Genomic DNA, 15,373 nt, shown 5'->3' with positions numbered 1-15,373 from the left:
ACGTGTGGTGTTCTCTAAGGCTCCATACTCTGCCCCCTGCTATTCACATTATTTCTGAATGATCTGCCTAACGTCTGCAAATCCTCAACTGTACACATGTATGCGGACGACACTGTAATGTACGCTAGTAAACCCAAGCTACCGCAGCTTGAGGCTGTGCTCCAAAACCAATTCGCAGAGGTAGAAAAGTGGATAGCGATTAACAAACTTTTCCTAAAAACTGACAAAAACTTTACAATGATCTTTGGAACTGTACCTAAATTACGTAAAGTACAAAATCAACAACTATGTATCAAAACAAATTCAAATGGCACACTGACCGCCGTCTGTTCTTGCAAATGTCTAGGTATGTTACTAGACCCCAATCTATCCTTTGGCCTTCACATTGAAATAATCTCTTCAAAACCTTACCCTGTACAGAAACAAGTCCTGCCTAAGCCCTACAGTAAGGAAACAGTGCAACAAATGCTAATGCCGGTCATTGATTATGGGGATGTAGTGTATGCACCTGCATCGCAAACCCACCTTAATAAACTTAATACGTTATATAATTCATTCTGGCACTTTGTACTATAATGAAATTACTTTACCCACCACTGTGACATGTTAAACGAGCTAAACTGGCTGTCGCTGGAATCCCGACACACTCTTCATCTTTCCAGCCTTGTGCATAAGAGCTTTTCTGGGAGGCTCCCACCCTACCTGAGTAGAATGCTCTCCCCAGCTGTTCCCACCTCCTATAACCTCCGATCCAGTACCACCACGATATCTAGCATACCGCAATACAAAAATAAAGTGGCTCGACTCTCATTTTCCTACAGAGCACCGCAATTATGGAATAACCTCAGGGACACAGTCAAATCTTGATTCAATCTAAAATCTAAAAGATTAAGAGATCTATAGCAACATACCTCAGCACAGAATGCACCTGTCATGGTTGAATATATTACCTGTTATGTATTACATTTGTGTGTGTGTGTGTGTGTGTGTGTGTGTGTATATATATATATATATATATTTTGATTGTATATTGCATTTTTTGTAATATTGTATCCTATTGTAAAAATGCAGTGTTTGTCGGCCCAGGACATAACTGAAAACGTGTGAAATCTTAATGTATTCATCCTGGTGAAATATTTTATAAATAAAATAAAATGTATACTTAAACCAGGGCTTCAGCAGCGCTTGTTGTGACACTAAAATAAACATGTGTTCAGCATGGGTTTCCTTCATGTAAGCTCCATTTCACATTATTATGTTTGTATCTTTTGGAGATGGGATGTAACTTGAAGCAAGAAATCAAGTAGAAGGATTAAAGTGAACCAATACCTTTTTTTTTCTTTTAGGATACCGGTGACCCAGGCTGGTGGAAGGGAGAGCTAAATGGCAAAGAAGGGGTCTTTCCAGACAACTTTGCTGTTATAATCCTAGAGTCTGAAAGAGAAGTGAGTTGCATATTTTTTTTAATTTTTTTTTTGATACATGTAAAGTTTGTTATAATTAGAAATTCTGATCCTTTGCCTGCCCCTTATCTGGCACCCTGTATAGTGTTCTTTCCACTTTTGGAGCTTTCCAGGCAGTTTTGTCTTGTTCTTAAATCATTGTCCTCCAAGCTATTTAATTTGCTCTTTAATAATCTGTGCTGTGCCGTAAACTCTGCGCTCCTCTGGCATTCTGTGCTGTGTCATGGACTATGTGCCGTGCCGTGAGCTCCGTGCTCCTCTGGACTGTGTGCTGTTGATATGTGTGCTAAAATGAATGCGGGATGAAGTCTGAAACATAATGCTTGTTTCTTTTCATTTGAATATTCGGCACATTTTGGGAGACAAGGTTTTTCAAAAATGCTATGCCAGCAACAGACTTATTGTTAGGTGCAGTAGGTGATGCACAACAGTACAATTTGAATTTGTAACATAAAAAATAAATAAAAAAAATACACACACTCACTCTCACTCACTCTCTCTCTCTGAGCCGTTGGGCGAAGCCTGTAATTGTGGGAGGAATTACCCGGCCTATAAATACACAGACCTCTCCTTCCTATGGGCTGAAACTGCCTGGTTCAGTACAGAACCATCTACTTCCGGTTCAAAGGTCATGAACGCAAACTGCCTAAGCTCAAAACAAGCTGGTCTTGGCCTTGTGCGGCCCATGCAAGTATTAATTTTAGCCGGCTCCTTTGAAGCTCATGGGGCACTACCGCGTCCAGTCCAGCCGTGGCTTTTCCTGTTACTGTTTGCGTGTTTATTACAACAAAACCGTAAGTTTGTTCATTCAGCCCGCGTTGGGCCACGCGGTCCCTGACATTAAACATGTATTTGCCCCATGTTCAGCCTTTTACTAACATTCGCAGTTCAGTCCGTATTCTGCCCTCATTCTGATATGGCGATTTTCACTACTAACGCGTATTTGGCCCATTTTAATCATACATGGCATCATAGTGATACCTCAATTAGGTTCATGCATTCTGCTTACTGTATTCGGCCCTCATTTGGCCATGTCTTATTTCATCCTGTGCAATTAATTTAGTCACCCTGCATTTTAATGTGAAATTAATGCTATGCCATATATTTAGTTTTTTATATTTGAAGATTATTATTGTCGGCCCATACAGCCTTGGTTATGCTTGTCAGCTTTGGGCAGATCAGCATTTGTTACTTATGTTCACCAGGCCTCTTCCAGCTTCAGTACCTGTATGTATTCTATATATCTGCTATCAGGGTATTCAGGCTCATTGGGCCATCATTGTTTAATAACTATATGGCTAGGTGCTGCTACTGATTGTCTAAATTTGTCAGACCCAAACTTGGGCCTATACATGTGGTTAGCATTTATGGTGCTGCCTGTTAATAATCTTATTTCACTATCCATCACTACTTACATTGTTGAAGCCCTCTCTGGGCTCTGCACAGGTCTGGTCAAGTGTACTTTAACATAATGTTGGTCATAATTATGTCTGTTCTATGTTTATATGGACATATTCACAGCCATCATCCTAATGTTCTTTTTACACTTCAAATCAAGACATGCCACAAACTAGGTCCGCCACTAGGGTCTCACCAATAACATACTAAATTGCAACCATTCTTTTCAAATATTTTCAACATTCATTAAACCCCATTTAATTGTATCATTATGCACCTGCAACTTCTCATTAGACCCTCATTTGCCCACTCTGCATCTTGGTATAGTTATGTTGGGCCCTCATTTGGCCTTCACTATCAAAAGAAAGTGAAGGGTATGCTAAACAGTGTGAAAACAATATGTATACTTATCAATAAAGTGGCAACTGTATACATGTAGAGAATTAATTTAAAAAAGAAAAGAAAAGGCACAACCTTTTAATGCACCAATTAAAAAAAAAATAACAAAAATTAAGTACCCATGAGAGATGCAGGACATCACACATGTACGTTGATATTAGGCCCTTACTTGGCCTTCCACAATATATGCTTTATATGGTAGTGAGCAACTTACTACGATCAGTGCCAGGTTACTCAAGTGTCTCATCATTATCATCTCTAACAGTCCATTGTGGCCTCTCACGGTTCAAGTTGGTTACATACAAGTTATGATATGGAGCAGGTTTGCCATTTTGCATCACTGTGTCAATTGTAACTGCTCCACAGCTCAGCAACCATTAACCAACCCAAATCATATTTCATACACCTGCTAATTCTTAAATGGCTACCCCACTACACACCAATTCAGTATAAAAATAAATAAAACCAGATCGAATACTAGAGCATCACTACTGTCCACACGCAATTCACAGTCCATTTCTACAACTTTGGTACAATTAACCTACATTTGTTCATGCCATAATCATTACATACACCCTGCAGCTCGAGACTTGCATTTGGTAATATTGGCCTTCCGCTGCAATACCTCTACATGCGGCCCTCACTAGGCCTTCACTCCATATATTATACTGGCCTCTGTGGGCAATCCAGTACGACACAATGTCTGCCACACATTTGGGAATTTACATACATTTCCAGATTTACAAGGGTCAACTACAACCTTGTCATACTACGATTCACTATTCCTCTCAGCCTTGTAATGCCCATGCAATTAATTCCTCTCTCTGCATTCCTGAGAGCCAAGAACCCCTCATTACACATTTAATCATATTCAGGCCTCCTCGGTCTGTCACAGTTTTACCTAAGCTTTGTATAATCCACAACTCCAGTCACAGGCACTTACTAGATCTTAAATATTTTGCTTCCTGCTAGTAAACTAGAGATGTTCCAATCTTTCTCATACATACTTCAGGTACTTCCAGTGGGAACTCCTAATTAGACACAGCTCTACTAGATATCTCTTTCATATCCATATTGACAATCATACGTTCTATTATTATCTAGGTTTCCACAATCCCTACTCATCATCCTGTTAACGTTCTAATTCTTAACCACAACAAGCACTTTATACCCTTACCTCAATAAGCACTTACACCATACTGGACATATTTCCAATAACGTTCCCATTGTGTCTTTAGGTTCCCTTCTATGATATTCCTTTCTCAAGATCAACCACACACTAGTTGGACAACATACGTACGTTCCAACATGCTTTATATCAATTAAAGGGACTCTGTAGTCAACATATAAAAGCAAGAAAGACAGGTCCCCCAGCCTTCCTTCTTGCTTTTATATGAACTAACATTTAATAAAAAAAAATTTCGAGGTGTTTTTATATTAAAAACTTACCTCCGTTCCAGCGCCGAGCTCCCAGCCATGCCGCGCCCCCTTTTTCGTCAAAATGACGAAATCGCGGGGCCCAATAGGACGCTTCTCTGAGAGAAGCGTCATCGCGATGTGGTGCGCATGCGCGGCTTCGCGCTGCACCAATCGCGTTCTTCATAGAGCGCCATTGACAGCCGCCCTATGAAGAACCTGAGCGCTTTACCGCGCATGTGCGCGGAATGCGCGTTCGCAAGCTGAGCTGTCTGACTGACAGCTCAGCTCGCTTTCTAAAACTATCAATAAGGGGGGGACCTACTGTCCCCCCCGGCCCCCACCCCTGAGCGGCGGTTGGGGGCCCTAAAATTCACAATAGGGGGGGGACCTACTGTCCCCCCCCCGGCCCCCACCCCTGTGCGGCGGGTGGGGGCCCTAAAATTCACAATGGGGGGGGACCTACTGTCCCCACCCCTGAGCGGCGGGTGGGGGCCCTAAAATTATCAATAAGGGGGGGACCTATTGTCCCCCCCGGCCCCCACCCCTGAGCGGTGGGTGGGGGCCCTAAATACAAAGGGGGGGACCCTAGTTAACCCTCCCCCCCCCCAAAAAAATTATCTCCCTACCTACCCCCCTCACCCTAAAAATAATGAGGGGGGACCCTTTAACTAAAAACCTGTAAAGAAAAAAAAAAGATAAAAACAACTTACCATTCGATGTTTTCTTTCTTCTAAAATCTTCTTTCTTCAGCCCCAAAAAAGGCCAAATAAAAAGCCATAATAACCGACGCAATAAAAAAAAAAAAACCTGAGCGCAAAAAAAATAATCCATCTTCACCCATGGAGGGCTCCGCGCAGACTGAGCTCCGCAGGGCGGGGGAAGGCTTATAAAGCCTTGCCCCGCCCTGCAATTAGGCTAAGAACACTCTGATTGGTGGGTTTAAGCCAATCAGAGTGCTCTTTGTCATTTTACAAGCGTGGGAAAGTTCTTTGGAATTTTCCCACGCTTGTAAAATGACACAGAGCACTGTGATTGGATGGATTTCAAGCCATCCAATCACAGTGCTCTGTGTCATTTTACAAGCGTGGGAAAATTCTTTATAAGCCTTCCCCCGCCCTGCGGAGCTCAGTCTGTGCGGAGCCCTCCATGGGTGAAGATGGATTATTTTTTTTGCGCTCTGTTTTTTTTTTTTATTGCGTCGGTTATTATGGATTTTTGTTTGGCCTTTTTTGGGGCTGAAGAAAGAAGATTTTAGAAGAAAGAAAACATCGAATGGTAAGTTGTTTTTATCTTATTTTTTTTCTTTACAGGTTTTTAGTTAAAGGGTCCCCCCTCATTATTTTTAGGGTGAGGGGGGTAGGTAGGGAGATGATTTTTTTTTTTGGGGGGGGAGGGTTAACTAGGGTCCCCCCCCTTTGTATTTAGGGCCCCCACCCACCGCTCAGGGGTGGGGGCCGGGGGGGACAATAGGTCCCCCCCTTATTGATAATTTTAGGGCCCCCACCCGCCTCTCAGGGGTGGGGGCCGGGGGGGGGACAGTAGGTCCCCCCCCTTATTGATAATTTTAGGGCCCCCACCCACCGCTCAGGGGTGGGGGCCGGGGGGGACAATAGGTCCCCCCTTATTGATAATTTTAGGGCCCCCACCAGCCGCACAGGGTTGGGGGCCGGAGGTGGGGCAGTATGTCCCCCCCCTTATTTTTTATTTTAGGGCCCCCACCCGCCGCACAGGGGTGGGGGCCGGGGAGACAATAGGTCCCCCCCTTATTTTGAATTTTAGGGCCCCCACCCGCCGCACAGGGGTGGGGGCCGGGGGGGGACAGTAGGTCCCCCCCCCCTTATTTTTAATTTTAGGGCCCCCACCCACCGCCCAGGGGTGGGGGCCGGGGGTGGGTGGAGAGTAGGTCTCCCCCCACCCCCCTTCAACCACTATTGTGGCCAGATAGCGGCCCTGTGGGTTCGGGCTTCAGCTGTCAGCTGAAGCCACGCCCACAGCAGTGCTGACAGGCTATCAGCACACAAAGCGCGTTCACACTGCTTTGTGTGCTGATAGCCCGTCTGATGTATTCACCCAGAATGCATCGGACGAGAGGCCTTTTTAGGGCCTCTGAACTCGGAAGTCCCTCTGGTGGCCGTCTGATTGACTGCAACAAGATGTGTTCCAAGCTTCCCATGTAAACACTGCATTTTCTCAGAAAATACAGTGCTTACAAGAAAAAGGCTCCGGGTAGCTGTAGCACTCACCTAAACAACCTCATTAAGCTGAAGTTGTTCATATGACTATAGTGTCCCTTTAATTACATTTCTATTACTTGGGGATAGATCAGCTGGCTGTTAAGAGTATGTGTGTGTGCGCCATATTATTGTATATTTGTAATTCAGTCATGCAAGGCCTACACCCATCCTCATGTGGAGGTATTTGTCCATCGGCCCAACTCATAGCTAGAGCCTTGCTCTTACCTCTCTAGGTTTTAGATAGGGCCTCACATGTCATGGCCACTCCTTTGAATCTCTTACTTGTCACCGAGAGGCCAACATTTCCGCCACATCTTTGGTGGCATCAGTCCCTCGGCCAGTTCATAGCTAGAGCTTCTCGGAGCCACTTGGCACTTAGTAGGGCCTCCCCTTTCCCTCATTTAGCTAATTTTTCGCCATTCGGCACTATGCAAGCCTCCAGTTGTTATACTATTAACTACATGACTGTCACATTTACTCTACTTGTAGATGTTGCACGCCTCAGAACTATTAACCCAGGCTTCCCTGCCAAACCCTTCAACACACCTAGTCCATGCACTCCAGCCGTAACCCAGCATACCCCAACTCTTCCTGTTGATCTTGTACCATTCCACTTTCACCACTGAGCTCTGACAGAAAGGCATGTCCTTCTTTGGCTCGGATAACTTTGCTGTATAGACTCCGGTTTCTAGTTCTAGGCTCCCCTACCTTGTGTTGGCACCCAAGCTGGAAACACAGCATGACAGGGATGTAGGCCATGATGGCTCCCATCCTTTCATCCTTATAAACAACTATTGACACTAGTGACGTTTAAAATCTGCTTTGGGCGTTTTACCCTCCTATGTAGTACTCTACGTCATACTCCTTACTTCCATCACCTCATCGTTACACCGCCAATTGCTATCCAGCACATGTTTCCTCGTCTAATGTTATCTGTGCAGTAAGTTCACCTGTCCTTTGGAAGACTTGTCAGTAGTTACGAGACTTGTCAGAAGTTCAAAGCTAGGGAACACAGACTACAATCTGACTGTTCCGTGTTCGTACTCGCCTTTTGTCGTCTCCCTCTATACTCACACTTGCCCTACTCTAGTCGAGTTTCTAATGACCGGATTCACAGTAGGTTTCCACACAGGCGTCATTATTCTTTGATCAGGTATTAGGATTTGTCCTAACCTCCAATCTACTAGTTAAGACTCATTGAACGTAATTACTATTAGTGGCCGAATTAAGTATTGGTTTCTTGCTGGAGCCTTTGTGGGTGCACCTACCATATTAACCTAATCAATGGGAATCTCAATAATATCTGCTCAATTTTATTATCGGCTACTTGTTCTTTAAAGTTCCCAGCATTAGGCCCTTTAACTTTATGGTATATTTAAAGGGCCACAGAAGCAGCCTGACTAGGAAAATGCCATATTCATAATTTTCAATTTGTTCCCAGTGAATCGGTACCAGTGGCATTTGCACAATATTTACTGAACTGAGCATTCTACTTTGCCACCCATCTTACGTTTGGAACAGAGAGGTGCCCAAACTATTCGGTATCGTTGCATAATCTCTCTGTAGGCTCCTTTTGTACGTCAGTACTGTCCCTCAGTAATACATTATCTATATGAGTGTAACGATTATGGAACCGAATGCCATACCCTAAAGCAGATGTGTCTTTTGTATCAGGTACATCCTTTGGAACTCGGCTGTCTCGCTCAACCTTTGGCCCCTACATCAATTTTAATGTCTGTAAATTCATAAGACTTGATTTCATCGCAGTTCAGCCTCCACACAGAATAAGTACAGCATATCAGGGAAAAGGAAAATCCATTCTCTGCATCGATGCCCATTTCCCATATGGATCTACAATCTCTCCTTGGTCCTCTGAACTTTACCATGCACCTTACACAAGGGAGCTCATTAATTTACTATCCGTTCCACCTGCTTCCAGGCTCACCTGTCAACAATAGCGCAGTTACATTTGAAACATGCTTGAGCAGTCCTGTTCATGTCGCTATACTTTCTCTCCCAACAGAACAGGGAAACCATGTTCACTCCACCATTGTCCCTCATTTCTGGACGAATACAGCCGCCAACACTGGATTATAGTCAATTTCATAGTAAACTGGGTCCATGACACATTTCCCATAGTGACACAGACCCTACCCTCTTTTAGTAAATCAGCAGCATGGGAATTCTTACTGGTCAGTCCCCCTCACTCACAATATTTAGGTTGATTAGGAAGAGATCTGGCTGGCAGCATCACAGAAACACTACTTTGTTCACATAGCAACCGATGAGGTGACTCGATCACTATTTTTTGTATTCTTCCGAACTCTCCCCACCAACGACCTACCAAACCCCTACATTCCAGGATTTAATTGATGGCACACGCAACACTCTCTGCCAATACCACCTGTTCATACGCTGGGCTCTGGCCATTTTCAATAAACTCACTTCCGCATATCAAATCATCAAACCGTACTCATTCGATTCCATGGCGGCGTTCACATGGTTTTTTTGCAACCTCAACCTTTAACTAGCTCACAACACTTAAAGTTACTCAAATAGAACCGTTAACATTTTCAGGCCATTCAAGAAGAATATGCACTGCTCCTACTACCTCTAGGAATATCCCAGTACATATCATCTAATGGATGGGACAGTAGAGTCATCTGCATATGCCATATATATCCCTCAACCTGAGTGAGAATTGAGACATGCATTTAAGTATTGGTTATGTAATGTCAACACGTATTTAGTGTTAAACTGTTTGCCCCTTTTTGCCCTCTATTACAGGTCTACCCGAACGTCAGTTCCGGCAAACCACAACCGACTTACACCACCATTACTATAACTCAGCTTATTGTATACGACCACAAATAAATATATATATCTATATCTATATCTATATCTATCCAATGAGTCGTGGTGGGGAAAAGTGTGGATGAAAACTCCTTCCCCCTGAAATAAATGGATAGTTAAAATATATCTCTATATGTCCAATAGAGGGCAGTAAAATGCTTTGCATTTTATTTGATTATTTTTATCATTTATTTAGCACCATCATTTTCTGCAGTACTTTACGAGTATAACATGGGGATATTTGACAAGTAATTTACATACGGAATATAAGAGAGAAGAGAAAGGCCCTACAACAGTCTACATTGAACTTGTATTGCAAAATAAACTGCTGATCTTTAAAGGGGGAGGAGAGTATATATGTGAACACAACTTTCACTGCAAACGATATGATGCATTTAAACACATTATGAGGCCCAATAAAAGGTGCATCATTGCAAAGGTTATGGTGCTAAAAGGCTCATAAACAAATGTAAATTCCTCTAAAGGTACTTAGACAGTTGGTGACCACTGACAATTCACCATTACGCTCACCTACCAAATAATTCACTTTGGTAAAATGACTGCATAATAGAAAATCCCACAATGGATGTGAAACCGTCCAGAGTACTCACAATGGCCATGTCATGTAAGAGATAGTCAGCCCTTCATATTCTTGCAACATTCAAAAGGTCACACGTTAAAAAAATGCAGATCGGCTCCTGCAACCCTTGTAGGTGGCACACAGTCTATTCATTTCATTTCAATTGAACTTTTTCAAGAGTTAAAAGTTGAAATGTGTAGACTGTGGTTGTGTACTATCTTACAAGGTCTTCCCTGCTGAGGCATAACACATTGTGACTTTTACCGTGTGTGTGTGTGTGTGTGTGTGTGTAAATGTATACTGTAATTAAATTTCTGCTCTTTAATTTAAACCCGACTTGCGTGTATAATGAGGGGTACACTTTAATATGATGCAGATATTTCCTTCCACTCTATCATGAAGGCTATTAAATGCCAGGAATGCACATTGTAGTGGAACAGGCTATGAAAGGAATACATCTATTCCTAACACTATAGTGTCCCTTTGCCATGTGAGCCCTCAGGGTTTAATAACTCTTTAAACACTTATCCAATTCCAGTGCCGAAGTCCTTCTGTGCTGGCTCCGGCTCTTCCGAGGTCCTTGCATGTACGGCTAGTGAGTGAGATGGTGTATTGGCAACAGATAATCGTGTCAGTAGGAGCAAATTAACATACTTGGGTTTTCTTTCACAAAAGCAAAAAAAGTTACCTGCGTTCTATCACAACTGCAGGTTTTTGGTATTTCTCCAATGGCCATTATAGTGTAAGCTCACCTGCTCTGTCAAGGCAACCCTCTTTGGTGAGTCCTACACGAACAATTCACATTGCTGCTTTCAGGTAAAAGGCAAAATCTGAGACCATCCCTCCCCCCCCCCCCCCTCCCCCCAAGAATGCTTTATGTGGGCAAAGTGAATATTGGATCTTGGTGTTTTTTTTCCCCCCACCCTTATGACTTCTGTAAGTGCAATTTCCATTCTTTCTCTATAGCCACATGTTAGTAGGAAGTAGGTTATGGATGGCATGCTTATTGTACTGGCTTTACAACATTCAGAGTCCCTAAAAAATATATATGTAGTGGTGAATGACAGTCTTCCTGGTGACCATTTGATTGTTGCTGTAGTTTTTATAAGCTGCTTTTTTTCCCCTCTCTCTTCCAGAAACCAAAGAAGCCTCCACCTCCTGTAAAAAGCCCAGGTATGAATATACCGGAGAAAATCTTGCAAAACTGTGTATGATAGAGATTAATTTTTATATCTGCAAGTCCCTGCAAATTCAGCAAGTGAAACCTGTGAATTGTGGGCAAACTAGCCTTCTACAAGTACTTCCCATATGCACTCTAGCTCAGCAGTGTTGGCTTCTAAGCTACTTAGAGGACCATGTATTATCAATTCACACAGTGAAAGTATTTTACTCCATTACTTTCATCAGACATGGGTGGGAGGCAGGAGAGGTAACAATGTCAAGGAGATCACTAAATAATATACTTTGTTAAAAGTCAAGTTTAGTGTGAAGCTTTCCATTTAAATAACTAATGAAGAATAAAGCATCAATCATCATTAGTTTATGTTAGGGTGTTTTTTTTGTGTTTTTGGCATTATAGTTGCTGTATTTTTCAGTAAATAGCATCCACTGGTTAGTAAAGGGCCTTAAAGGGACACTACTGTAACCACAACAACTTTAATAACGTAGTTGTATAGATTGCCCCTGTAGTCTCAATGCTCAATTTTCTGCTGTTTAGCAGGTAAGTCACTTTGTTTATACAACCCGAGTCTCACCTCTCCTTTTTAAACACTTCCTGTAAATTGAGATCTAATGTTTAAACTTTGTTTATTGCACATTCTGTTTAATTTAGAATTTCTTATCTCCTGCTCTGCTAATAACCTGCATGAGCCTCCCGTGTGTGATTAAAGTTCAATTTATAGAGCCATTTTTTTTTGCTGCATATCCATAAAAGTGATTTAACTCCTAAATGGCAGTGAATTGAGCAATGAGAGACTGCAGGGGCATGTTCTATACACCAAAACTGCTTCATAAAGCTAAAGTTGTTTTGGTTGTAATATCCTTTTAGTTATCAAATGAAAATGTAAAAATAGTTAGTAAGCCATGTGATTTGTATTTTAAATATGAAACAATTCTTCGAATGTCTGTGATCTGGAAATTTGCCACCTGTACTATGTGTAGAACTGTATCTGCATCACACATCATTCCCTGCTATGTTTGGTTCAACGTATTCATATAAACTGTGTCCTAAAAAATGTGTTTTCTTTAGTATTTACTAAAGCCATGATGGAAATGTAATTTACAAACCATTAATGCAGCTGTTTGTTTCTCAGCAACACCAAAGCCTGAACTTCGCATTGGCGAGAAAAGGTTCACTCCATCAAAACTAGAAGAGAGAGGTGATTATTGCAGTGCAAACATTATACACTGGACCAATATGGAATCATAACATGCCCCTTACTTATCCCCACCTGGCAACAATCTTCACATTGTGAAAATACATTCCAAGATGTCGACATAAATTTAAATTCCAGATTGGAATGTTATTGTTTTTTAGTGTCCTGCCTCCCCCCCCCCCCCCCCCACCCCCACCCCACCCACCCCTTATAAGACCTTAGGGACACCAAGAAGGACTGATTGTGAAGACGTGTGGTCCTTGTCTACACATCATATTATGAAGCATGTTTTCCACCCCTTGTCCATTGCAGCAGGATTTACTTAATCCAACAACATATTTAGAAAACTTGTTTTGACAAAAGTGCATTTTAATGGCAAGATCTTACTATGTCATTGCAGAGTAGCTCTGTTTATGTCAAGTATTCAAGAGACTTTCTCCGCTATTGATGTATTACTTATCTGTATAAAGACATTTCCTACAAATATCTGCACAGACCCACTCCTATAGATATATAATTACTTTCCGAGAATTTATTTCTAATTATCTGATCATTTGTGATACTTGTAATAACTTGGCCTGCTCTGCGTCCCGGTATAAACTAGTTTTCATGGTTTCTTACAAATCCAATGTGGTCAAAACAATTGGTGCACAGTCTGCATAACTGATTGCCTGTAAGTAGTTATCCCATGTCCAATATAGCTTAATTAGAATGATAGCAGCAAGTAGGGTTTGGATCATTCATAACCAATTAAATTGTGTTTTGTTTGTTTGTCTTTGTTTTGTTTCTTTTTCTTCTCCCGAAGCCTCTTCTGTAGATGAAAAGCCATCTTTGGATATAAAGCCTTCCAAACCAGCTGCTCCTCAGGTACCACCCAAGAAACCCACTCTGGTTAGCAAGTCCAATAGCTTGGTGAAGCCAGGGACCATCCCACCCAAGCGTCCAGAGAAACCCGCCTTACCCACGCCTGTATCCAAGTGAGACAATTCAAACTTCTATATGAAAAATACTTTAATGTGCCACAAAGTAGGAAAATACTTAAATTAACAATAAAATATATAAAAGGGTAATGGTCCCTTCCCGGATTTTTAATATTGTGTTTACTATGCCTATATTTAAAGGGACACTATAGTCACCAGAACAGCTACAGCTTAATGTAGTTGTTCTGGTGAGTATAATCATTGCCTGCAGTAGAGAAAAGGCAGTGTCTACATTGCCCCCTAGGGACACCTTCATGTGGCCGCCACTCAGATGACCACTTGAGGTGCTTCCTGGGGCAGTGCTGCATAGTAAGCAGCTCTTCATGGAGACGCTGAATTTTCCTCTTAGAGATGCATTGATTCAATGCATCTCTTTGAGGAGGTTCTGATTGGCTAAAATTGCCTTTTCTCTATGGGAAAGCATTGGATTGGCTAAAAATCTGCAATTCTGATGTCACCAAGAAGGTGGGGCGGAACCAGCAGATCTGCAGACTTGAACGGGAAAATAAGGTAAGTTTTAACCCCTTCTAAGGGGAGGTCCGGGGGAGGGGGCAAGCCACCAAAATGGTGGGTTAAAAACTATAAGGTCGGGAATACATGTTTGTGTTCCTGACCCTGTAGCGTTCCTTTAAGAAATATTTACTTGCGAAGAATTTTAAATGTAGCATTCCACCCATCCTTATATTTCGACTGGGGTCCCCGTCAGCCATTGTTATAAGCTCTGTCCGGACTTTGCGTCAGCATTAGGAAAGTATAGAAAGAAGAAGAGAATTCATACAATGTTTCGGGGCTTCTTTTTCATCTGCAATGTTTTCCCTGGCTTTGCCTTGTCTGAACTGGTTTATGATTTACTCTGCTAAATCTTTATTGTAAATTTTAAATAAAATATAGCATATCCTAAAGAAATGTTTATTAGGGATCAAGGTGATAAATCAAGAGAAGCGAGAGTCCCTCTTTAAACCAGCATATATTTGTGTCATTAGTTTATGAAAAGTATTGACTGTAGGAATGGGCTGCCTTTTCCCATTGTTTGCCATAACGGAATGTAAAAGAGTACAAAAGCTGTAACAGCTGGTCTTGTGTGTTCCCACTTGACTTTGTAGCAAAACCTGTTCAGAACAAAAATGGCACGAGAGATGCAGCAATCTCTGATCAGTTCTCCTTTCTGGGGCGATCAAAGCAGATGTCAAAGAAAATTATGTTGTTAGTGTTCACAAAAGCCTCATAAAAGTGTTAACTCTCTTGTGCCATTACAAAGGAACATATACGATTTCCATATCAGAGCTGTTTCTGCCCCAGGGCATCCTCGAACGAAAATGCCAGGCAGATCATTCTATCAATGTGCTTGGGCCTTTACCTCTGTGAGAGATTCTACGGAGGAGGAGGTGGTCAACTGAAGAACTAGTTGTTCTGCTGATTGTTTTAATTAATGGTTTGTGTATTTTAAAAGGAAGAAAGTTGCAAATTGTGATTTTTTTTTTTCTCTCACTTTTCCATATAAATAATGAGCATGTTCACAGCCCCTTGATTGACCTCCGGCGTTAATTTTGTGAACCCAGCCTGTAAAATAAGATAAATACTACAGTCATGTGTTTGCTGCATTCAGGTTTAGTTTCCTAGATTCATGAGCAGATGTAATCCAAAAATGTCTTTGACTATGATGTTATCAAAG

At 42.0% G+C, this 15,373-nt stretch overlaps 1 protein-coding gene across 2 annotated transcripts in view; it reads left to right on the top strand.

The window, feature by feature from the left end:
- CD2AP (CD2 associated protein) overlaps positions 1–15,373 on the top strand; it is a 118,153-nt gene that overhangs the window by 86,780 nt on the left and 16,000 nt on the right. For both annotated transcript variants that reach the window (XM_063442050.1, XM_063442052.1), the window contains 4 exons: positions 1,347–1,445; positions 11,483–11,519; positions 12,659–12,724; positions 13,527–13,698. In XM_063442050.1, coding sequence (XP_063298120.1) covers positions 1,347–1,445; positions 11,483–11,519; positions 12,659–12,724; positions 13,527–13,698 — 374 coding nt within the window. The remainder of the gene's footprint in view (positions 1–1,346; positions 1,446–11,482; positions 11,520–12,658; positions 12,725–13,526; positions 13,699–15,373) is intronic.

The sequence above is a fragment of the Pelobates fuscus genome, chromosome 2, assembly GCF_036172605.1.
Source record: "Pelobates fuscus isolate aPelFus1 chromosome 2, aPelFus1.pri, whole genome shotgun sequence".
In the NCBI taxonomy this organism is placed as follows: Eukaryota; Metazoa; Chordata; class Amphibia; order Anura; family Pelobatidae; genus Pelobates; species Pelobates fuscus.
The sequence above is the reverse complement of the archived record's forward strand: the minus strand, read 5'-3'. Positions and strand labels throughout refer to the sequence as shown.